The sequence below is a fragment of the Mizuhopecten yessoensis genome, unplaced genomic scaffold (genome assembly GCF_002113885.1).
Source record: "Mizuhopecten yessoensis strain PY_sf001 unplaced genomic scaffold, ASM211388v2 scaffold9997, whole genome shotgun sequence".
NCBI lineage: Eukaryota > Metazoa > Mollusca > Bivalvia > Pectinida > Pectinidae > Mizuhopecten > Mizuhopecten yessoensis.
In genome coordinates this window covers 67327-93670 of record NW_018408327.1, presented here as the reverse complement: position 1 = coordinate 93670, position 26344 = coordinate 67327, and the positions used below count along the sequence as shown (strand labels likewise).

At 37.0% G+C, this 26344-nt stretch overlaps 1 protein-coding gene across 2 annotated transcripts; it reads left to right on the top strand.

The window, feature by feature from the left end:
* Window positions 1-823: 823 nt before the first annotated feature.
* LOC110459283 (exonuclease 1-like) lies at window positions 824-24783 on the top strand. 2 transcript variants are annotated; one of them, XM_021511467.1, is made up of 14 exons: window positions 824-915; window positions 9147-9312; window positions 11614-11733; window positions 12733-12856; window positions 13869-14006; window positions 14522-14737; window positions 15833-16023; window positions 16270-16366; window positions 17458-17647; window positions 20330-20768; window positions 22213-22904; window positions 23482-23614; window positions 24196-24355; window positions 24737-24783. In XM_021511467.1, exons 2-13 carry the CDS (start codon window positions 9152-9154, stop codon window positions 24323-24325), a joined length of 2631 nt encoding a protein of 876 aa, XP_021367142.1. In that variant the 5' UTR covers window positions 824-915; window positions 9147-9151; the 3' UTR covers window positions 24326-24355; window positions 24737-24783. The 2 variants fall into 2 exon arrangements, with proteins under 2 accessions (XP_021367142.1, XP_021367143.1); XM_021511468.1 differs by lacking the exons at window positions 824-915; window positions 9147-9312; window positions 24737-24783 and adding an exon at window positions 10073-10149 and having other exon boundaries at window positions 24196-24349.
* The last annotated feature ends 1561 nt before the right edge of the window (window positions 24784-26344 follow it).

Here is a 26344-nt window from a genome sequence, read left to right as displayed (position 1 = left end):
GTGATTACAACAATGTTTATTTGTAGGCATTTCAGGCAAATCTTCTTCTGTACTGGTGCTCGTCGGCATTTTGATACATGCTTCGTCGAATCACGGAATTAGAATAGATTATCTAAGTCCGTGGTCGAATTATTAACAGAAACCCTTACTAATGTGAAGAATTTGCCTTCACTGACGTTAGGGATCGAGTATCAAATTGTAAAAACTGAGATATCTCCACTTATATAAACAAAAAAAGGCCTAGGCTAATGTCAAGACACCATTGTAACGCATTACGTGTGACTTTTAACGCGTTAAATGCACGTCTACCGTGTTAAAAGGGCAGTTCTAACGCGTTTTTTTTAACGCGTTACTAGCTGTATATCGTTTTTGCCCCGAACCCCACCCATACTGGCCATAGTCGACCAGATCGATTTTGAGTTTTTGGATCGTGAAAAAACTTTGATCTAATTCCGTGAAAAAAAATCAACTGATATGATATGATATGATATGATATTCATAACTTTAAAATATACAATAGACCCCCCAACCACGTACGCTATCTAAGTCCGTGCCCCAACTTACTAGACATCCTGGAGCCACGGTACGGTACAGTGTCAGTAACACAACCGGTTAAAAATAAAGAACTTGAGCAAGACTAATACAATTGGTTTCGTAAAAGGGAAAAAATGATATTCCAATGCCTATTCATATTCATTAAGAAATATCCAATTAATATTAAAACTACTAAGATATAGTACCACCTGAAAATTTAGGAGTACAGATGTTTAATTTGATTATCAAAACAGGAACACTGAAATACGAAGATAAAACTGCGCGATTGCATTGTTGATAGCGGGAAATCGAAATGCAGAAAAGGCCATCAGAATCATGACTGAGTAATTGACAACCGCGTGTAGTCTTTCAGAACGATTGGTGAGTATTTCTTAACGTCATAATTGTGATAATTTATTTTTGATAGTTTTCAGAAGGCATAGCTCTATCTTATCCTAGCTAACTGTAATGGTTCAGTTACTTTTACTTCAGTTTCACTCGTGCCGCCGTTCACTGTTCACTGTTGTAACAGCAGGTTTTGACACTTGGGCAGCGACCAATCTTCAATTACTTACAGTTAGTTTGTATGGATCTTTTTCTACTGTTTGGTTAACACATATGGGTCCCAGCATGTTAAATTTCAGTATTTTCATAAATTTTATGGGTCAAATAACAATTCTATGAGTACTGGACTCTCATGCAGATTTATCACTGCTTGAATTAGGCCTTTTTTTTTCCAGGGAGCACCCGCGCTAAAAATCTATGTGCCCTGATGACAAAGATTTTGTTCATCGACGGATGTAATGGCTTCCATCTGAATTTTACAAATCTTCCCAATTTCAATACAAATAGTGCTATCTTTTCCAAATTCATGAAGGAACAGACTGTTGTAAAATATAGGTAAAAAACATGGGCATTTTTATATCTCTGATATAACATAGCTTTGAGATATTTTTTATGCATCATAATTGCGTCATCAGACCTACGAAGCGGTCCTCCTATGTAAACTAATGGAGCAAAACCAAAGTGCTAATCAGTAAGATAACGTCCCAGTAGGCGACGCATATATGTTGAATTATTCCAGGGGTGCAGACAGCGTACGTAAGCGTACTAAACCCAGGATTTTTGAGGAAGGATGAGGTCCTACAGCCACAGAACGGCTTTCAGACAACTTACAAACTAGGTTGTGATAAAGCGATATATAAGAACCTCAAATTATTATTATTATTATTATTATTAACCTTGGTTAACAGTCACATCCCACTTGATTTTTAGCCCACCATCATCTGATGGTGGGCTATTCAAATCACCCTTGGTCCGTGGTCCGTCCGTAAACAATTCTTGTTCTCGGTATTTCTCAAGAAGTACCAGAGGGATCTTTCTCAAATTTTATATCAGGTTCCCCTTGGTCCTTAGCTGTAGCTGTGCAGGGCAGCTTTTGAGAATTAATCGGATAAACAACATGGCCCGACAGGCAGCCATCTTGGATTTTGATAGTGAAAGTTTGTTATCGCTATTTCTCGTGAAGTACGGGAGGGATCTTTCTCAAATTTTAAATGTAGGTTCCCCTTGTTTCCTCGTTGTGTATGTTATATTTTGAGACTGATCATAAAAACAAAATGGATTAAAAGAACTAAACAGATCTTTCTCATATTGCAATGATCGATTCTATTTCTTTCACATTAAGTACTGTACTAGTAAATATGTGAAATGACAAACTCACTTTGACAGTTGGCTTTCATACACATCAGTATTAAGTTAGATCAAAAGTTACCTCAAGGTGCATTTACTGTTAACATGACTCAATCAAACAGATTAGAGGAAAGAAGAGAAAAGATCGAACTGACAAAGAACTAATGAAGATGGTACAAAGGTGGGCGCCAAGATCCCTTTGGGATCTCTTGTTTACTGCTTTTAATTACCATTTTTTTTAGGTCACCTAAGACAAAGTCTCTAGTGAAGTGACCTATTGCGATCGCCTTTTGTCCGCCGTCCGTCCGTAAACAATTTTCATTTTCGACTTCTTCTCCAAAACCCCTGAACCAATTTCAATAAAATCTTGCAGGGACCTTGCATGGACAAAGGTCAACAAAAGTAGTGGCCGGTTTAGTCCCAAGCCCCCAGGGGCCTGAGGGGCGGGGCCAAAAAGGGTCAAATTGACCAAAATTTCAAAAATCTTCTCCTCAAGACCCAGATAGGGTAGAATCAAATACTCTTCATAGATGGAAGGGTCTTAAGGTTTATGACCCTAGGGTCTCACATTAACCCCCTAGGGAAGGAGGGGGGGGGGGGCAAAATTTGTTATGTTTTATAGTTTGAATTGACAGTTTTGATACTTTGAAAATTTTGAGCCAGCCCTACCCCCAAGGGCTGTAGCGTGGGGCTCAAAGGAGTCGAGTCAGTGTGCTAAAATTTCTTCATTTTCCTTGTTTAGAATCAGAGGTGCTAGTTTCAAATCCTTTTTAGTCTGAACTCTGTATGCTAGATATTGAATAAGGTGGTTTTATTGTTTTTTGTCACTTTGAATAATATTTCTGTTCTTGTTAAAAATGTTAAAAACAAAATCAACTCTCTGTATAAATATATCAGGTGACCGTTAAGGCCCATGGGCCTCTTGTTTCTTTTAAATGTTGATTGCTATATCTCCGGACCATATGTTGGGTTTTCCCTAAAATTCTTTAAAATATCAATAAATCTCGCATCTTGGTTACAAAAAAACAATATGAGGCTTCAGACAACATAAAAGATATAAAACTATGTTATATGCAGTATTATTTTGGTTTTAAATGTCTCACAGATTTCTAACTAATTTCAGAGAAAAAGTAAAATCTCGCTAAAAAAATGCACTATTTTGTACCGGAAACTTATGGCATGTATGGTAGAGTTTAACTGCAAGTTATATATAAATAGCAGATCAACAGTAATAGATCATATTACAAACCTATTTATGGATGAGCAATGTGCTTTCAATTTATTCTAAAATCACACTGGGCTTGCTCCATTACAAGGCTTGGGATCGTATAAATACCCTGCCGGGGAAGAGGGGAAGAGGGGAAGAGGTTGGGTATTAATATTAGTACTAGCATTCAACATACATGTGACTTCAAACACATTGTAGGCAGAGTTTCTTTTCTTTAATAATTACCAATTTTCACCATAATTTCAGGGAAAAGAACACCATGTTTGTTTTTCAAATCATTATTAACCAATCAAAAACAATGGTGGGGGCTTCGCAAAAAAATAGATACAGTACAGATATCAAGCTAATTAATTATCCAACAAATATGACAGTTATTCTACTAATCATATAAGTTGAACATTATTATCAATCAGTCAAAAACATTGTGGTAAATGTAGATGAATGAAGTTGACGAAATCCACTTATCTGACTTTTTTAAAAGTCATAAATAATAGAAGTCAGTCATAATTTTATTTTTGTGCTGATGTTTTTTAGCTTGTAAAGCTTATAAGACATAGGTATTGCTTAAAAATGCTTGAAGATAGTTCTTATGTTAAATGTACATGTAGACTTATGATCTTCAGGGAAACTGTCCAGGTCAACTACAATATATCTATGATTTGAAGGGACTATTTATAAACATGCACAGGGTGAGGAAGGGCATGTAGCTCAAGGTTTTGAAAAATAATAATAATTTAGACACATAGGGCTGAGATCACTCACCCATATCTAAGTTATGGTGAAATGTTATCATTAAACTACATTAAACACCCATTTCAAGCTTTGTCTAACAGCACCAGGAGACATAATAAGTATTACCAGGTATATACATTTATGAATATCCTGACTTATTTTCAGACAGAAAAGCTCAAATACAATTGTGAGGCAGTGTATTCGAACTTAACGGTAGACCCAGACAATTACCATGAAAAACACGTACACTTTTAGGTCAGTGGGAATAGACCAAGTTCAGTGGGAATAGACCAAGTTGTATGTTACTTTATTTTCTCTTGTGTGTATGATTCAGTGACAAATATTGAAACCATACATGGAAAATAAGATCTATCTATATATTTATATTTCTTCTGTTGTTATTATTACACATATTCAAAGCATATTGTCTATATGGTTCAGTATTCAGAGTAACATGAGTGCATCAAAAACCAAAGATACATAGCTATACATATAATGTATAGAGGGAGGAGGGTTCAAGTGGTGGGCAATTGATCCCTCAGTAGATGTTGATTTTACAGAATTTTAATCAAACTTCGTCTTCCAGTGGAAGACTAGTTTCATTTTCCAATTCTGTAAAATCAACCTACTGAGGGACCCCTTTAGTATAATACACAAAGGATCAGTCACTTCATCACTAATTGGTTACAGGGGAGTGGCACACATCCCCACCACTAGTGCCTTTTAAAACAAACGGGAGTTTGACTTTGAGTCCTTGTTCTTCTTAAATTTTACAACTGCCCATTCCTACATGAATAGGTTCCACAATTTTTCTTCATTTTGGAAAATACCACACTGTTTGGCTAGGGAGCAGCCTGTATTCACATGTAAAACTAGGCAAAATGATTATTAATATAACATCCAACAGTACACACATTTTGTCTGTGGGTTGGGGATCTGTGCCTTGCCCCTTTGGTATTGATTTAAGTTCATATCTACTAGGCCTGTCTGGTTACCAGCGCACAAGAAACTGTAAAAAGCAGTTTTCTAAAGACTTTTTCAATAAACAATATGTGATCATAACAGTATAGTTTCTTTTGTTTGTTTGTTTATGTTTAATGGACCATCGACGGCTGTGGTTATGTTTAATGGACCATCGACGGCTGTGGTCATTTAGGTCCATGGTGATTTATTTATTTATTTATATTTTTAGTAGCGCAATACAAACTCAGATAAAAATGTTCATTTTAAAAGCATTCGCATTGTATGTGTAAATAATTCCAAATAAAAAGAGGGTTGAAATAATAAAAGAGATAACGAATAGATTATATGGACTATGTGATATATATTACGTCATAAAGGGTAAGGTGGGTCAAAAGACATCAGAGTCTATAGAATCAGAGTATAGACCTATGTCTTTCAAATAGTTAAATAATGACTTTTAGTACACCGAACTGAAAAGAGTTTTCGTATCAGGGGCTCGAAAGATGTTATCGCGAATTTGTTTAAAATCGGAACATTCTATTAAAAAATGTTCCACTGTAAATGGAGTGTCACATGCGTGGCATGAAGGTGGATATTCTCCTTTTAAAAGATACGAATGAGTAGGATATGTGTGCCCGGTACGGAGCCGAGCGAGGACAACTTCCTCGCTACGATCTTTCCGACTTGGAATAGATGTTTTAAGTTTCGGTTGTATTTTAAAAAGTTTCTACTTTGGGTAGAGGACATGAAAGACTATTTGGATGTGTCACAGGTGAAGTATTTGTCATACAACAGTGTCACACAGATGTGTGTCTCGCAACACTATACGAAAAGCAAATTCCGATTCTGAAATTTCGATTCTGAAAGATGAGTTTTCACTACAAGCAGATAAAAGCGCAGATCAGGCACACACAAGTCAACTAAGCAAATGACGGGATCGTCTCTGTGTCCACAAGACTGTGTAGCTTCCTTGAATGCAATGTTTTCAGTGAAGTATTTTGAATTATGCGACATGGTGTTGAACCGGATGTCACCCTCGAATTAAAGCAGCTGTCAATTTGACGCTTGAAATTCCGATGACCGTATCCGGTATCAAACGATATCATGACCTAGATTTAAATCATCGCATTTGACTTCTCTCCCCTTTACAACAATAAGCAAACAAAGACTAAATTAACAGGTATTTTATTTGGGAAAATATGTTTTTATTTTGGGAACATACATAATTTTCAGACTAGGGGAAGCAGCCGTTAGATCGGTCCAAAAATACCCATGGGAATGTAGTCATGATATAAGAATAGACCCCAGGGTCTGCCCCACCCTTAGAGACTTAACCCCTGGGTCATAACTTTGAAACGGCTAAGATCCCCACCCCAAAACTGTATATACAATTGTTGGGCATAAAGAGACGAATGCAGTCATAAAATTATAATTGATTGTGGGGTCTGGCCACAACCCTAGGTACAACCCTAGGGACATAATTTCTGAATCACGCCTTGTAAACAGTTGAGATCCCCACCCCATAACCATACATAAAATTGCTAGGCATGAAAAATTTAATACAGATATAATACAAGGATTGGCTTTGGAGTCTGGCCCATTCCCTTGGATCTTATTTGGAGAATATTTTGCCGTGATTACTTTGGATATCCCGGTGAGCGATTCAGGCCCTTTGGGCCTCTTGTTAAATGATGTGAACCAGTTTTACAGTTCAATAAAGGGACTATTGCCGTATATTTCATACCAAGGAAACAGGAAAATTAGTGCTATAAATGCTTAAACCGGCCGAAAATAAAGAGATTTGCGTGGCCGCCGCACTGTCAACTTTGTTGTGTATGGACACCTTTTATGGGATTGAAACTCTGTTACCCTCCAAGTCTCTCAGATACAAATACATGTAGTAAACACTAATCGTTATTTTAACTGTTGTATTATTGGGATTGAAACTCAGTTTTCTCGGCTGCTGTTTGTATACTGTTCCCCTCCAAGTCTCTCAGATACAAATACATGTAGTAAACACTAATCGTTATTTTAACTGTTGTATTATTGGGATTGAAACTCTGTTTTCTCGGCTGCTGTTTGTATACTGTTAACCTCCAAGTCTCTCAGATACAAATACATGTAGTGAACACTAATCGTTGTGTTAACTGTTGTATTATTGGGATTGAAACTCTGTTTTCTCGGCTGCTGTTTGTATACTGGTACCCTCCAAGTCTCTCAGATACAAATACATGTATTAAACACTAATCGTTGTGTTAACTGTTGTATTATTGGGATTGAAACTCTGTTTTCTCGTCTGCTGTTTGTATACTGTTACCCTCCAAGTCTCTCGGCTACAAATACATGTAGTAAACACTAATCGTTGTGTTAACTGTTGTATTATTGGGATTGAAACTCTGTTTTCTCGGCTGCTGTTTGTATACTGGTACCCTCCAAGTCTCTCAGATACAAATACATGTAGTGAACACTAATCGTTGTGTTAACTGTTGTATTATTCGGATTGAAACTCTGTTTCCAGGCTGCTGTTTGTATACTGTTCCCCTCCAAGTCTCTCGGATACAAATACATGTAGTAAACACTAATCGGTGTGTTAACTGTTGTATTATTGGGATTGAAACTCAGTTTTCTCGGCTGCTGTTTGTATACTGTTACCCTCCAAGTCCCTCGGATACAAATACATGTAGTAAACACTAATCGTTATTTTAACTGTTGTATTATTGGGATTGAAACTCTGTTTTCTCGGCTGCTGTTTGTATACTGTTAACCTCCAAGTCTCTCAGATACAAATACATGTAGTGAACACTAATCGTTGTGTTAACTGTTGTATTATTGGGATTGAAACTCTGTTTTCTCGGCTGCTGTTTGTATACTGTTAACCTCCAAGTCTCTCAGATACAAATACATGTAGTGAACACTAATCGTTGTGTTAACTGTTGTATTATTGGGATTGAAACTCAGTTTTCTCGGCTGCTGTTTGTATACTGTTCCCCTCCAAGTCTCTCAGATACAAATACATGTAGTAAACACTAATCGTTGTGTTAACTGTTGTATTAGTATTATTGGGATTGAAACTCTGTTTCCAGGCTGCTGTTTGTATACTGTTACCCTCCAAGTCTCTCAGATACAAATACATGTATTAAACACTAATCGTTGTGTTAACTGTTGTATTAGTTCTCAAGGGTTAACATAGACTTGTGCCTAGCTCAATGGTCTGATCTGGGACTGCCAAATAACATAGATACAGTGTAATATCATATCACAACATTATCAGGTGCAAATAGGCAGGCAATACAGTTCAGCATCCCCTGACCCCGACAGGTCATATACTAAGCCTTAGCTGACATAAGATAATTAAATTTTATGGCCAGCATCGGTGCACTGACAGCCAGCAATTAATTTTATACCTTTAAACTACCGGACAACAGGAAACTCGTTAATTGAACAACTACACTTGGTCATTTTTTTTTTTATCTCAACAAGACTGTCGATCAAGGTCCGATCAAGATCTGTCACATGACAATTTCCTGTCGCAGCAAAAATGGAAACCGAGGTGTATACACGTGTGTCAGGTTTTACACCTTGTCTCTCCTGTCTTATGCACATGTATGTCATTGCAATATAATATTATTTTATCATACAATAAACCAGATTGATTGTAATTCAGTTATTATGGATGATTATCGTATTTTAAGCCAAGTAGTGTTTATAGTTCACGTCATCGCTGGCAACGATTATATCTTAATTATTGAATCCACTTTTTTAAGTTTAATTTCAGAATGTGACTAAACACCTTAGTCTGGCTTTCGCTACTTTGTCGCGGGAGACAAAAATGTTTTGTATGTAAAATTATGAGTTTTTAACGGTGATATTCAACTTTATAGTCGCTTTCATTTTCCTCAGATCGTATATTCCAACCTAGGGTGGGGGTAAATTTGTCACATCGCAACAACAAATAAAAGTGTTACAATTGACCATTTATTAATTATTTATTTTACAGTAATCATGGGGATTCAGGGACTGCTACCATTCTTGAAGAAAATTCACTCCCCTGTGAACGTGGCCAAGTTTGAAGGTTGCACGGTAGCTATAGATGCCTACTGTTGGCTGCACAAGGGGGCCTTTGCCTGTGCTGACAAACTAGCACTCGGGGAGAAAACTGATGTGTGAGTATATAGACAATCACAATGAAAAACGCTGACATTTACATTGGAGACCACGTTATCTAATCTGTGATGTTATTTCATATAATGTGTATAATTCTCACACTAGTATAGAGATTAGAGAGTAAAAGGGTTTTGTAACATTCCTTTTCTTTATCATTACACATGTTTTCTAATTTTCTTATCAAAATTTCAGGGAAGTCTATAGCTAATCAATGTTACATATAGCTGCGGGAACCGTAGCTTCTAGGCCCGAATTTTTTATTATTAAAAATCAGGCCTAGAAGCTACGATTCCCGCAGCTTTGTTACCTAGACCTTTGTCTGTGTTTATTCTACTGTACAGTAAATATCTAAGACTGTACAGTTTTAGACCAGAGGAGGGCCTCCAGTTCTAATGAGTAAGGGGCGTGTTGGACCAGTAGCATCTGGCCCAGTGGGTGAGCTTATCATTTACCCTGACCATGATATGTGTGTCCACTGTTGACTGAGGCAGAGACAATGATTTCTGTGTGCTGGAAATAGGGCATCAATGTAATTCCATCTTTTACACAGTGAGGAACATCTTTCTTAATAAGTCATATTAAATATGTGTACAGAAGTTGCAAAAGATGCTAGCTGTGCCAACACAGAGACATGCTGGTATGTGGGAGAAGAAAATTATAGGTGATCGCTCAAGTGTGACACAGGTAAACTGGGCTCAACACTCACAGAGGAACAGGGGTCACTGTTTGTTGCTTAATCATATAAAAGCCTGTTTGGTGCCTGGGGATACACTGCTGAAACGAAAGTCTAGCTACCAAGTGTTGCAACGGGACAGCAAATCATCTTTTTCTTAAAGGTGCCTTTATTATAGCAGACACAAAAGATAATATGTTAACATATCACACAAATATGTTAACATATCACACATTATTGGCCGGTAATATGCTAACATGCAGTGGGATCCTGTAAGGGTATCACACATTATTGGCCGGTAATATGTTAACATGCAGTGGGATCCTGTAAGGGTATCACACATTATTTGCCAGTAATATGCTAACATGCAGTGGGATCCTGTAAGGGTATCACACATTATTGGCCAGTAATATGTTAACATGCAGTGGGATCCTGTAAGGGTGTCGCACATTATTGGCCGGTAACATGTTACATGCAGTGGGATCCTGTAAGGGTAAAAAGCTGTTAGATCCATATATATAACAGTTTAAACTGAAGAAAACAGAACAGGCTTCTGCCTCCAGCACATTTGTATGTTAGCCAGGTGGTATAGGACCTGTACAAACTGAAACACCAAATAGGTCAGCTCCTATGATATCCTCGGCTTATTGAGTGGTTTTGACAGTAGTCATTGATTGTATGATTGTTTATGTATTGTAATATTGCCTTAAGGTTAGAGTGGTTTTATTTTTCATATCAAATAATGATAATAATAAATACAACTGAACAGGTGGACATAAACATAGATTTAGGAATCTGACTGTAATTGAGCAGGTACAAGTTTCCTCAGAAATAGTGTTATAGTTTCCTCTTGTGCTAGGAAGTTCACACCTGCAGGCGGGGGATCGGGAAAAGAATACATCTGTCTGCTGCTACCCATTGTACATGTCGTAGGAGGCGACTATTGTACGAACCCCCTGCATAATTAGGGATTTGCTTTGGTGTCCTCTATTTGGGGACACAAAAGCAACCAAAATAAATTTGCTGTGCCCATTGCAATATTTGGGATCTTTATCTTTCTTTCTACTTCTAACTACCTTTTATTTCCTAGCGCCTTGCTTGGCAACAGTTCACTTTTGGCTTTAATGTTGAGCATTCGCCCAGGTGAGGAAGGCAATGGGTCTGGACATACCAAAGTCCTTAAAAATGGTAGTTGTAACTTGTTATTCCCTGCTTAACGTTCAGCATTTAGGGCAATGGCAACAACTGGTTCACCTGTTGTCAGTATTATAATGTGACCTGCCGGAATGCTGTGCTGGGTGCCATCAGCATTTCAGTGAGATATCACTATAAAGTTGGCATCAGATCCACAAAACAACCAACATACCCTGTCTCCTGCATACACACAAGCAAGCACGCATACACTACACACATGGAGGGACGTCCTTAAATGACCTTAGCTGTTAATAGGACGTTAAACAAAATAAAACCAAACCAGCAAGGAAATTATAATGGTTGATTATTGGTGATAAACAAGAACCAGGGATCGTAGTACAGAAACAATATAGGGTATGCACCAGCTGGACAGACTTAAAAGAGAATCAGTTTTGTTACATGCTTAAATTTGCCATTGTATTTATTATTTCAGTTTCGTTCACTACTGCATGAAGTACCTGGAATACATGTTGAGAAAGAATGTCAAACCTATCATGGTGTTCGATGGATGTCGCTTGCCGTCAAAAAAGGATGTGGAAAAATCACGCAGAGAGTAAGAATCTTTCCATTATTTGTGTAAGCATCACAGGGCTTTCAAAGGTGATGACGTCGTATACTAAAATGTTGGGTGCCATATCTGTAATTCTAGCTTCTGAATGGTTGAAGTTGCTTGGCGATGAAATTACTGCGCTGACATTGCCATCTGTTCCTTTTCTAATAAAATGGTTATTCATTAGCATGATCAGTGGACACAAATTTCATTTCCAAACATAATTGATATATACATGTGTTCAATAAGACCCCTATTGCAGTATTGGTGATGACGTCACAACATTGTATCATTAGCTTTAGCCTTGCCCAAATGTATTGTTGTCTCAACATCATAGAAATTCATCATGTTTTCTGGTTAACTTAAATTGAGGATAACTCCAATTTGTCAGTTTATACTATAAATACTACCTGATAAAAATATTTTCTTAGACAAAGTTGAGTGTATACTGTAAATACTACCTGATAAAAATATTTTCTTAGACAAAGTTGAGTGTATACTGTAAATACTACCCAATAAGAATATTTTCTTAGACAAATTTAGTGTATACTGTAAATACTACCCGATAAAAATATTTTCTTAGACAAAGTTGAGTGTATACTGTAAATACTACCTGATAAAAATATTTTCTTAGACAAAGTTGAGTGTATACTGTAAATACTACCCAATAAGAATATTTTCTTAGACAAATTTAGTGTATACTGTAAATACTACCCGATAAAAATATTTTCTTAGACAAAGTTGAGTGTATACTGTAAATACTACCTGATAAAAATATTTTCTTAGACAAAGATGAGTGTATACTGTAAATACTACCTGATAAGAAAATTTTCTTAGACAAAGTTTAGTGTATACTGTAAATACTACCTGATAAAAATATTTTCTTGGACAAAGTTGAGTGTATACTGTAAATACTAAATGATAAAAATATTTTCTTCAACAAAGTTGTTGTTATTACATTTCAAACTAAACAACATTAATTGAAATTCTATTCTGTTTCAGGAAGCGTGAAATGTACAGGAAGAAAGCAGCCCAAATGCTGAGGGAAGGGAAGCGTGCTGAGGCCAGAGAATGCCTTCAGCGATGTATAGACATCAGCCCGGAGATGGCCTTAGAAGTGATGAATGTGAGTGTACATGGTCACTCAAAGAATTTCTTGTGGTCAACCCAACTTTTTCAGCACCAGACTTTACAAGGAATATTGAGACTCAAGTTCTAATTGTACATATTTAAAAACATAAATGTATGTTATAGTGGACTAGACAACACAGGGACCATAGCATTGGGCGTTTGTAGAGAGTTCGGGGTGGTCTGCTTAGACATCATTTCTTGATGTAATGATAATTAAGAATACATATGTGAAAGCTGTATTTTTTGTATACAAAGAATTTGTACTCGGACATGTTCTTTAATTAAAAAAGCTGTACCTATAAGAAAAGTTAAGATTCCTTAAACAAATAATCATTTCATTCACCATCACTCAAAGGAGCAGAACAACTGATTTGTACAAACACATAACATGTCAGTAGTATAAAATTAGATTATCTGACAAAATTAATGTCTTATTACTGGTATATGAAGTAAAAGCTGTGTATTTAATACACGCATTAGATCAGAATGGTTTCCAATGCTGGTTTACCTAGCGTAGATTGACTAGTGTGTAGAAGGCATGGGACCAGGAAACAGGGCTGATGTACAGAATACACAGTTCGGATTAGCATGAGTTTAATTACTAGAGTTAAAGAAGGATTTTCTTGGGACCAAAAGATTAGCCAGCTTAGACAAAGATCTGGAATGGGCAGAGTCCTCTTCACAAACATTTTTATGAAACATTGATTTTCATTTAAAAAAACCCAACATTAACTGTGAATTGAAAATGTTTTGTTTATAATAGCTGATTTATTAGAGATAATGTTGCTCTTATATCACATTCTGACAGATTTGCTTAACTGTGTGAAGGATTGACAGATTTCCGTTTTACTTTGTAACAGACATGTCGAGCGGGGGGGATTGACAGATTTATGTTTCACTTTGTGACAGACATGTCGAGCGCGGGGGATTGAGAGATTTATGTTTTACTTTGTGACAGACATGTTGAGCGCGGGGGATTGAGAGATTTACGTTTTACTTTGTGACAGACATGTCGAGCGCGGGGGATCGACTGTATTGTGGCTCCCTATGAAGCCGACGCCCAGCTGGCCTTCCTGTGTAAACAAGGCATTGCTCAGGCTATCATCACAGAGGACTCGGATCTCCTTCTTTTTGGCTGTAAACAGGTATTACATAAATAAATTATCAAATCTGTCAATATCATTTTTAGAATGTCTAACAATCTTAATGAATTCTAATGAAGAACTGTCCTTAATACTAAATTCACCTGCAGCCAAGTTCAAAACTACCTTCTCAGATGTGTGGGACTAGAAAAAGGTCATTGTTAGATTTTGTTTAGAATTTATGATTTTTGTCTGATTTTCCTCCCAAAATTTCTGTCTCGTAAAAACACTGTTTTGCAATGGATTAGTAAAACTAATACATTTACCAGGTATATATATACACTAATATCAAGATGTTTCATCAAAGTTCAGAATTCACATAAGACTGAGTAATCAAAAGTAAAATGTTAAACAAACCACAGTTATATGTTATGTAATGTTTATATGCATGTAATGTTATGTAGTATATGTGTGTTCAGTGTATTTTTGCTAAAATTAATATGAAATGTTTACACAATGCAATTCTATCAATGATACATATAGGAAAATAATGTTAATAAGAATATTTTTGTTATCAGGTCATATTCAAGATGGACCACTTCGGTAATGGAGTGTTAATTGAAAGTAACCGTTTAAATGAAGTACTGGGGATATCTGAGGGCTACTACACCTTTGAGAAGTTTCGTTACATGTGTATCATGTCTGGTTGTGATTACTTACCCTCTCTGCCAGGAATAGGACTCGGGAAGGCTAGCAAGGTGTTCAAGCTGGCTAGACAGACAGACTTACAGCTGGTAAGTTCACAGTTATAAGAACTGTAAGTATCAATTTTAGGTACCTTCATATATACATTTGTGTTTTGGAGGGGAAAAAGCCAGTCTACAAATACATCATGAAAGTCAAAGTTCACTGTCTCCAGATACAGTCAAGCACCTTGTAAAATGTATTCACTGTTCCTAGGTTTCAGAACATATTATATATTCAACATAATTAAATGAGAAATTAAACACTTAATAACAGTATTTGGTTTGATGTTAAATTTGGGTTTTAGTAAAATAAAAACAAACAAATCCATCACTATCAGTCAGTGTAAGGGAGATAATTTACCTGGTAAAATGTCACATTCGGTAGTCAAAGGGGAGATAATTTCCCATTGGGATCAACATCCATTTCTATATACATGTGTAGATTTTGTCAACAGATCAAAATTCTTTGCCTTCTTTATTTCACAATAATAACAGCTTTATTGAGATTTTATTTAAATGAAATGAAAATATCATGCATTCTTCCAAGGCTAGCAAAATCACAGCTTTTTGAACAATGGTACATTAATACAGTCTTGTTTCTAAGTACTTTTATTAGTAACTATTGCATGAGACTATAAACTACTTCCTGGTGAATACTTGATGAAGTATTTGCTAAGATTATTTATTATAACATTGAAATATAAAGTCTAATAGTGACAGGAAGAGTCATAATCTGTGCTATTTTGATTCCACATGTCCTTTATCTCTCATTACATGAAAACACAATTTCAGAGATTGTGGAATTAATGGTCTTAGTATGGTAGTGTCTTTCCTAGTTTTAGTGTTGAGTTTACACATTCACTTTATCTTGTAAATCAGGAATATTACCTGTATACAGTATCTCAATGCACCATTGGATCCCTATCAGATTACAAAAAAACTTACGTTACAATATCAGCTGAATAACAAATAAAAAAGTTTTGCAGAAACTGTATTTGTTTATAATGAACTGAAGAGAAATAGTGGAGGCAGTACAACCCAGGATAGTTAGGGATAGAACAGATAACGTTTTGTGCTAAATCCCAAGAATTGTGTCCTTATGGAACTTAATTTAAGTAATTGCTTACTTGTTCTTTATTCCAGTTGCTGAAGAAGTTCCCGTCCACCTACCTCAAGATGTCCCTGAGTGTTCCACAGGAGTACATTGACAACTTCATTAAGGCTGACAACACGTTTCTTTACCAGCTGGTGTTTAACCCCTTGAGGAGGGAACTGGTTCCCCTCAACCCGTACCCTCCTGAGATCAGCAGTGACCAACTTGACTATGCAGGGCCGTATCTTTTTTAACATGACACCATACAGACAAAACCACCTTCAAAAGTAGCACATAGTCTCTGTGTATTAGTATATTAATTTTCTAGTGTTCAAATTAAAAAAAAATCAACTTTATTTGTAAAATTCTGCAGTTATTCTGTAAAACATTGCAAGTTACTGAAATACTGGGGTAGTTGATTTTGACCTATGTAAAATGTATGTATGCGAACATGATTCATGATCGATTGACCCTTGACCTTTCCTAGTTACATTCGCGGTGACAAGGCACTGCATATTGCATTGGGGAACATCAATATCTACACCATGCAAATGTTTGCCAACTTCGATCCTGATACTTACGTGGTAGGTATGAAACAGTGACTAGAATCTTTATCCTGCTGGTTTTAATTTGACTGATTACTCAGAGATAAAAGTTGAAAAATACCTCATTGTATATCTCTTTCAGAACAGTCCCAGGAAACACACAAATCTAGACAAAGTTGCATTTGAAAACTGATGTTTGAATGTGATTAATTACAAGTTATAAAATGGATTTTAAAATCTGATCAAAGTTAAAAAGTCTGAATTCTTTTCTGGGATGAATTGAAGTGAAAAGAGTTAATATTTGTTTTATTTGATTTGATTAGATATTACTTGAGTTATTGCCATTGTCAAGTCCAGGAGACAAGTGGAATTGACAAACAGTGTTAATTGGAAGTACATGTTTACCACACGGGACCTTGTCCTTATTAAGGGCAATATCAGTTATGACAGAAAATTAAAATTTTGCCAGTTTGCTTTAGAGATCATGTTTACCTAGATATCAGTTGTTAACTTGTTCTTATAGTCAAAACTCAATAGATGTTCATTGATATTCTACTATTTTACAGTAAATTAAGGGACAAATCCTAAAAACTATTTTCATTTGGGACACTTGTATTGATTGTATTAGTAGGGTCAAGTTCAGATCTGTCTACCATCCATAAAGTTTTGTGGTTTGGGTGTTAGAAAAAAGGCCTCCTGACCCCATATGTGATTAATTCCGGAACAACTCTGAAATATCTGTTGATTTTGTTTGTGACATACTGTATACCTGGAAACATGTGCGCAGTCAAATTTCTCCCTTTTTCCGATAAAACCCATGTTCGCCCAGTGTTAATTTCGCCCTTCAAATGCAATTCTATATTTTTCATGTTGCGTACTTAAATTCGCCCTCATTGAGGAGGACAAAAAAGGTATACAGTATATGATTTACATAGTCTTCTTTCATATTCTACAACCATTCTTTAAGCTTGATGAGTTGTGTAAGTGTTTATTTCTCACCTTTTACAGGTTTCTATGTCAATAACTGCTGATAGCCGTGGTTGATGTGTTTATTTCTCACCTTTTACAGGTTTCTATGTCAATAACTGCTGATAGCCATGGTTGATGTGTTTATTTCTCACCCTTTACAGCCACCTAAAACTAAAAAGAAGACTTCTTGTCCCTCACACATGCTCTCAATGTGGAACAAGCTGTATAAAGTACGACCAAAGTTTGTTGACAAAGGCACAGTGGAAGTGACACGCCCAAACTTGCAGGGGAAAGAACAGACATGTACTTTAAAACTTCAAAGAAAAAGTCCCAGTAAGCGACAAAGACCTGGTATGTACACTTATCACATCACTGATTTCTCTTCATTTACACAGGGGCCGGTGAGCTAGGTTTCAGTTGAAAGTATGTTTGTTATAGACAGGGGATCACTATATACAAGTGGTCACTAAGACAGCATTGACTAATGACTGCAATCTGTTTGTTATAGACAGGGGATCACTGTATACAAGTGGTCACTAAGACAGCATTGACTAATGACTGCAATGTTTGTTATAGACAGGGGATCACTGTATACAAGTGGTCACGAGGACAGCATTGACTAATAACTGCAGTATATTTGTTATAGACAGGGGATCACTGTATACAAGTGGTCACAAAGACAGCATTGACTAATGACTGCAGTATGTATGTTATAGACAGGGGATCACTGTATACAAGTGGTCACAAAGACAGCATTGACTAATGACTGCAGTATGTATGTTATAGACAGGGGATCACTGTATACAAGTGGTCACTAAGAAAGCATTGACTAATGACTGCAATGTTTGTTATAGACAGGGGATCACTGTATACAAGTGGTCACAAAGACAGCATTGACTAATGACTGCAGTATGTATGTTATAGACAGGGGATCACTGTATACAAGTTGTCACGAAGACAGCATTGACTAATAACTGCAGTATGTTTGTTATAGACAGGGGATCACTGGATACAAGTGGTCACTAAGACATCATTGACTAATGACTGCAGTATGTTTGTTATAGACACGGGATCACTGTATACAAGTGGTCACTAAGACATCATTGACTAGTGACTGCAGTATATTTGTTATAGACAGGGGATCACTGTATACAAGTGGTCACGAAGACAGCATTGACTAATAACTGCAGTATGTTTGTTATAGACAGGGGATCATGGTATGTACACTTATCACATCACTGATTTCTCTTCATTTACACAGGGGCCGGTGAGCTAGGTTTCAGTTGAAAGTATGTTTTTTATAGACAGGGGATCACTATATACAAGTGGTCACTAATACAGCATTGACTAATGACTGCAATATGTTTGTTATAGACAGGGGGTCACTGTATACAAGTGGTCACGAAGACAGCGTTGACTAATAACTGCAGTATATTTGTTATAGACAGGGGATCACTGTATACAAGTTGTCACGAAGACAGCATTGACTAATAACTGCAGTATATTTGTTATAGACAGGGGATCACTGGATACAAGTGGTCACTAAGACATCATTGACTAATGACTGCAGTATGTTTGTTATTGACAGGGGATCACTGAATACAAGTGGTCACTAAGACAGCATTGACTAATGCCTGCAATATGTTTGTTATAGACAGGGGATCACTGTATACAAGTGGTCACGAAGACAGCATTGACTAATAACTGCAGTATGTTTGTTATAGACAGGGGATCACTGTATACAAGTGGTCACTAAGACAGCATTGACTAATGACTGCAGTATGTTTGTTATAGACAGGGGATCACTGTATACAAGTGGTCACTAAGACAGCATTGACTAATGACTGCAGTATGTTTGTTATAGACAGGGAATCACTGTTTACAAGTGGTCACTAAGACAGCATTGACTAATGACTGCAATATGTTTGGTACCTATACTTCATGTTGTCATGTAACAAAAAAAAACAATGAGCAAACTAAAAGGTTATTTCTTAAAAAGTATTATCAAAAATATTATTATAAAGATTATATGTCTTGATCACCTAATACAATCTGATTAAAATCACATGTTACATGGCTTCGTTAACTTCATACTACGCCTGAATGCCGGAGTGTGCCGTGGTCAGGGTCATGTTCATGTTCAGGTGACCTTTATATTGATAAATACTCATTAAATTTTGACCAATCAGAGACCCTCTTTCAAAAGGGCGCTCAGAGTTGTGACAAATATGGCGGACATTGATGAGAATGATGCGAAAGTTCTGAAGTTATTTGAGATTGATCGTCTGAAACCCAAACAGAAAAAGATATTCGAAGATTTATTAAAGAAGAAAGACTGTATGGCGGTGTTCCCTACGCAATTATTATCCAATGGGTATGTTTTCCTTGTGGCGGTGTTGCCTACGCAATTATTACCTGATGGGTACGTTTTCCTTGACGTCGTATAAATGTCGGTTCCCGCCGCCATATTTGTTTTGGAAAACAAATATGTTCGATACCCCTCGCTATTTTTATATCAACCATGATTGGTTCATCTAAAGGTCACTTGAACGTGACCGTGACTGCGGCACATTCAGATGTTCAGGGGGAGCCATGTAACAGATGATTTTAATCGGATTACACCTAATACTGCCATGGTCCAGGTTTTGTGTCAATCTGATTTAAGTTTTGTATCTAAATAAACTCTCTGACTATGGTCCTTAAATTACACGGCACAAGTACAAATGAGACTAAAAAGGTCAGATTAACAATGTTTTGAAACTATTATTTGTTCGTTGATGTGAACACACAGCTCTATGGAAACCTGGTACACTTGTATAATGTTGAATAGGAACCTGTATCAGGAGACACTAGATCTGAATTGTCTGTTTAATGATGCCTAAATATAGCTTTGGGATGAATAAATTGAAAATTTTCTATACAGACATTTTGTTTGAGACAAAGTGTATTCTGCTAGGAAAAAAAATTACTATGAAAAATAAAAATTTCACCTTGTGTGGACATCAAAGAGTAGGTTCTGCTTTCTGTTTACAGTGGACGAGAGTGCTGACACGAGGTCTGACTCAGAGTTGTCGGGGATGTACATATCCAAGTCCCCTTTAAAAGAAGAGTCCAGCAACAGATGTCTGCCAGAAGATGGGCTGTCTGCACTGTCACCCTGCCGCAAACGTGCAAAGATGGACCTGGACTGTAGCCTCACGGAGGAGTCGGAGATAAAAGACTCGGGCAAGGAGGAGGATCAGGAAGTCTTGTCAACTCCAAAGAAGGGGTCCCCTGAGGACAGGAGAAAATTCATGGCCTCTCTGAAGGAAGCTGACACTGTTGTGTCCATTAACACGCTGGCTTCACCAGACCAGGTATCCCCCAGGGACAAGGAAAACTGTCTGCAGTCCCCCAAGAGGAACAAGTTTGCTTTCCTGATGAATAAACGACCAAGGTTTGACATCAATGCCAAAAAAGAATTGAAAAGCAGGTAATGATATTACTTAAAACTGTAAAATGTATTGGGTATTTCTTTGGCAGAATTGAGTTGAAAACCTGTAATCGACTCGATATTTGAACATTTCATTCCTTTATTTGTTTCTTCAAAAAGTTAAAGGGCTTTGATGGATTCTTAGGATGACTTCATAAAACTATAAAATGTCTATAAGACATGATGCCCCCTCGCCAATACAAATAAGTAATGTGGACCTCGACAGACTAAAGCAATCATCCAAAGTATTAACACACCTACATTTGCATAATGTTTGATCTGATATCACTGAATTGGTTGACACATTTCTATAATGCTCACTTTGGCCTTGACCTTGGAAATACAATTGAGGTATTCCATTACTTGACATTTATATATTGTTGTATCAAGACCTGTTCAGAAATGAAGTTTCTATGGGACGTTTCCATGACATTTTTGTGATGGAACCTGAGGCATATATTGATGTTGAATGGCCTGTATGTTGCTGAATGAAGCACAGAGGTAAAACTTCAAGAGCCACAGTCCCTTTATTGGGTACATAATGCCAATATTAGGGTTGTTTAGAAACTGGTAACTCCAATATGATTGTCATAGCATATTGATTGGCTTAGATTAGCATTTCAGCGTTGACTTCTTTAGCACTGCTGATGCTATCAAGATCCCCTTCCTCAGAATGCCATATGGCATCCTTAAAAAATATGCCTTGATAGTTGATAATTCCTCAGGGTCGCCTTAAAAAGAATGTTGGATACAGAAAGAGTTAAAATATACCTGTCAACACCGTTAAGAACAGGTAAGCCTCTTATGTCTCCCCTTCAAATGAAGATTGTATTAGTACTGGTTCTTCTTCTTCTTCTTCTGGTTCTTCTAATCGCAACTTGTCCGGGCCATAACTTTTAAACCGTTTAAGATATCTTGATGAAACTTTAGGTGTGCATGCATCATCCACAGAAGGTGCGTAATGTACTGGAATTAGGTCACTGTGACCTTCACCTCAAGGTCAAAGGACAAATAAGTGCAACATTTTCAGTAAATTCTTGTTTGGCCCGTACATTTTAAACCGTTAAAGATATCTTGATCAAACTTGAAGTATACCTGCATCACTCACAGAAGGTGTGCCGTGCACTGAAATTAGGTTTCGTGCTTCACAATATACAGAGTTATGGCCCTTTGTTTAATTTTAATATCGAAGTTTGTCCAGAACATAAGTTCCATGTTATTTCCCCTACGTTGACCAAACTTGCTATAGTTTTAAAGTATCTTGGGGAATAGGAATGTCGCATTCTAAATTCGGGTCTCGTGACCCACTATATAAAGAGATATGGCCCTTTGTTCATTTTTTATACCGAAGTTTGTCTATTGGCTAATAAGGGGAGACATATGTTTCTGTTCACAAAAACAAAATTCTAGTTTATAGGTTGTTATTTTATGGTATATTTTGCAGGTATTTTGCCTCCAGTTCTGACAAGGACAGCACAACTAGCCAGCCACGGGATGAAAGAGGAAGTGACCTAACAACCAACTCTCCTCAGCAGATTGGCAAGATGGAGCGTAATTCTCAAGTCACAAAAACCAAAGTGACATCACCTGAACCAAAGGTCAAACTCAGGTCACCTGTTAATAAAGCGAAGGTCAGCTCACAAGGCCAAGTAAAAGCTTCACCAGGATCAGTGTTTTCATGGTCAAAGTTCAAATTTTCTAAACAGGCTGAAAACCAATCGCCTAATATAAATTCCCAGTTCAAACAGATTGTAAGTAAACCTAAGAACTCTTTTCAGAAATCATTATCAAGTACAGAGTTGGACTTGTCCAGCAGTGACATTACAATAGTTAAAGATGAGTTTGTGTCTGCTAGTCAACCAAACCCTAGGTGCCATGGTAACAGTTCTCAGAATTCCCAGAATGCTTCATCACGTGTCCCTGGTGACGATTTACAGAGTAGCTGTAACAGTGTGCGTGGCAGCATAGACTCTTTCTGTATGACAGACAGCCAAACATCTCAGGATAAACCACCCTCGCTTCCTTCCCTTCCCTCATGTGTTACCCATAGCGACACTGAAGAGGATGCCAGACAAAGTTCAACAACCTCAGCCTCATTATGTGTATCTCCTGCAGTACCTCGATCTACATTAGGTGGTAAGTAGCAAGTAAAGTCTACCTCAGGTTCCAGACATGTTAAAGTCACAGGGTTAAAATTTGTTAAAATTCCTTCTTCTGAATAAGGAAATATTCCTAAAGTCATGTGTTTCATAACTAACTTGCTAGGAATTTCACAATAAAGGCAATTTATCTTGAGTATCTTCAGGCCCCTTTGGCCTCTTTTTCAAAAACTACCAATTTCTTTCAATGTTGGCCACCAAAGATCCCTCTGGGATCTCTTCATTCAATTGTGTCTTGATTGTATAGGTCATGTTCATTAAAACAAATTTACACAAAATATCATGACTTCATGTATCTACAATAAATGTTCATATTTGAGCGGTAATCTTGTTTTGGCACTTATTTTGCTGAATTATTACTACACTAATTGAAGTTTCTGTATATAGCATTAATTTGCATGTGTTATACGTAGCCTAGCCTAATTCAAGAAATAATGAGCATTCAAATATAAGTACATTTTACACTATCCCTTCTTTACCTTCTGCAATGGTTTTTAACAAGTGAATTAGTTGATCGCTATCTCCAACTTGATTCCTCGTCTCTCATTTTGCAGGTGTAACCAAAAAAGCATGTCGTGTATCTGGATTATCGCGAGGACAGAAAACAACCAAGAGTAAAGTCTCCAGGGCTCCAGACAAAAAGCAGTGCAGTATTAAAGACCTTTTCTCTAAATTCAGCCATACCAGGTACGCAGCAACTCTACATAGTACCGTCCACTCCCAGACAAACACAAGTATACGTTGAAATTTTCAAACAGTACCCGTCCACTCCCACACAAACACAAGTATGCGTTGAAATTTTCAAACAAGAAATTTGGATTTTAGACATTTTCTGAAAAATAATGTATTGTTCCTTGTCAGATTTTGATTATTGGATTACCAAGACAGAATTTATTTCTAGTGCATTTCCTCACCCTAGTAATGTCAGAGTTCCTTACCTTAACCAATACATATGGACAGAAACTTTCTTCTACTGAAGTTTTACATGTACGGACAATGATAAAAATATCCTCAACGTCCATTACCTTGACCAGAAGTTTGTAATGAAATACAAATTAATCAAATAGATCACCATGATTTCAGAGGTCTCTTGACTTGTTCATAATGTCAGACAGCGTTAATAATGACATCATGATGTCTAGAACCAAAAGATTTTTGATGTAATTTTATATGAAACAATTATTATTCAGTAGTTGAAGACATCAATTTTTTGAAAGCAACATTTCACATTGATTCTTTACTTTATAGACCATTTTATTTCTCCTTAGGTCAACACCAAAGTTAAGTCACGCAGAGAAAACTGTGATAAAGGATGAAGAGGAAGGATGGATGACTCCATCCTTAGACAACAAGGTTCTGTCTACTGTGGGAGGAGTACAGAGAAAGCTCCTTGCCTGACCTAAACAATGGACTCAATCCACAGACAAGGTTCTGTCTGCTGTTGGAGGAGTACAGAAAAATCTCCTTACGTGACCTAAACAATGGACTCAATCCACAGACAACAAGGTTCTGTCTGCTGTTGGAGGGGTACAGAGAAAGCTCCTTACGTGACCTAAACAATGGACTCAATCCACAGACAACAAGGTTCTGTCTGCTGTTGGAGGGGTACAGAGAAAGCTCCTTACGTGACCTAAACAATGGACTCAATCCACTGACAAGGCTCTGTGTGCTGTTGGAGGAGTACAGAAAAATCTCCTTACGTGACCTAAACAATGGACTCAATCCACTGACAAGGCTCTGTGTGCTGTTGGAGGAGTACAGAAAAATCTCCTTACGTGACCTAAACAATGGGCTCAATCCACTGACAAGGTTCTGTCTACTGAGGGAGGAGTACAGAGCAATCTCCTTGCCTGACCTAAACAATGGACTCAATCCACTGACAAGGTTCTGTCTGCTGTTGGAGGAGTACAGAAAAATCTCCTTACGTGACCTAAACAATGGGCTCAATCCACTGACAAGGTTCTGTCTACTGAGGGAGGAGAACAGAGAAAGCTCCTTGCCTGACCTAAACAATGGGCTCAATACACAGACAAGGTTCTGTCTACTGAGGGAGGAGTACAGAGTAATCTCCTTACGTGACCTAAACAATGGACTCAATCCACTGACAAGGTTCTGTCTGCTGTTGGAGGAGTACAGAAAAATCTACTTACGTGACCTAAACAATGCACTCAATCCACAGACAAGGTTCTGTCTACTGAGGGAGGAGTACAGAGAAATCTCCTTACGTGACCTAAACAATGGACTCAATCCACAGACATTTTGGTGCTACCTATTGTGGAAGGAGATTAGAGAAAGCTCCCTACCTGACTTATGTGATTTTTAGAAAATTGCCTGAATGATTTCAGATTCAAATTCTTTTTACTGATTTCAGTAGTGCAGAATCAATTGATTAACTTGAAATTTATATAAACTGTGATTATGGAATAAATGATGTACATTTTATTCTTCTAATATTCTTATTGAGCCCACCTGGCACAAATTGCTGGTGAGCTTAATTTATGGTATGGTTCAGCCTCCATAGTCTATCATCTTTCTTGCATGCCTGTAAAAAAAATTGATCGGACATATTATGGTATGGGGAGCATCTGTCCGCCTGGCTGTCTGTCCACAGCTTGAAGTTGATATTGACAAAGTTTCATCAGAATCGAGTCCTATTTGACAAGTTATTGTGCAGAAGGTGTTAATCAATCAAAGCACATTATGCTTGTTAATTATGCATGGATCGAACCTAGCCTCAGCTTCTGTATAATGCAAGTTTCATAAAGATCAAACGATATTAAAGCAGTTTTCTGGTGCAAACTTAAGTTTAGAGAATGACCAATCAGAGCACAATATGCTTATTAATTATCAGCAGATTTTGCTAAACTTTGAACTTGGCCTCAGTCTTCATATAATGTACATGCATACAAAGTTTCATCAAAATTGAATGATATTTAAGCAAGTTATTATTTTTTGCGAAAATTTAAGTGTAGATGGATGCTCCCAATACCATTATATGTCCTGTCAAAACTTTTGACGGGTGTATTGCTTCAAGATAACTTCATTAAACTTAATATGCATACAAATCTAGTAGTTAAGTTGTGTCTTTAGCTGTCATTGAGTTGACATTTTCAATATTTTCAAATTACCACAGAAACAAATACATAAAAGCGGTTCATTGAGGAAAACTTCATCAAGCTTCTAGACCTGACACAATGCTATTTCTTCCATTATTTCAACCATGGTTTGGTTTCACAATACAGGGTCAACCATAGTTTGACATTTTTCATGAAGTGGCCAACATTGGTTACAAACATGGTCAAACCATGCTATTACCATGATCAAACATTGGGTGACAATGCTTTTGAACATTAACCATGGCTAGCTAAGGTGGGTGATTTGATAATGTGTTTTTGTCAGACCCCCTCCATCATTCTG

Bases quoted from the DNA above. Each gene is read 5' to 3' on its own strand.
- LOC110459283 (XM_021511467.1), top strand. From the start codon at position 9,152: ATGGGGATTCAGGGACTGCTACCATTCTTGAAGAAAATTCACTCCCCT. The intron at 14,738-15,832 runs GTAAGTTCACAG...TCTTTATTCCAG, and splicing joins GACAGACAGACTTACAGCTG to TTGCTGAAGAAGTTCCCGTC. The intron at 23,615-24,195 runs GTACGCAGCAAC...ATTTCTCCTTAG, and splicing joins TCTAAATTCAGCCATACCAG to GTCAACACCAAAGTTAAGTC.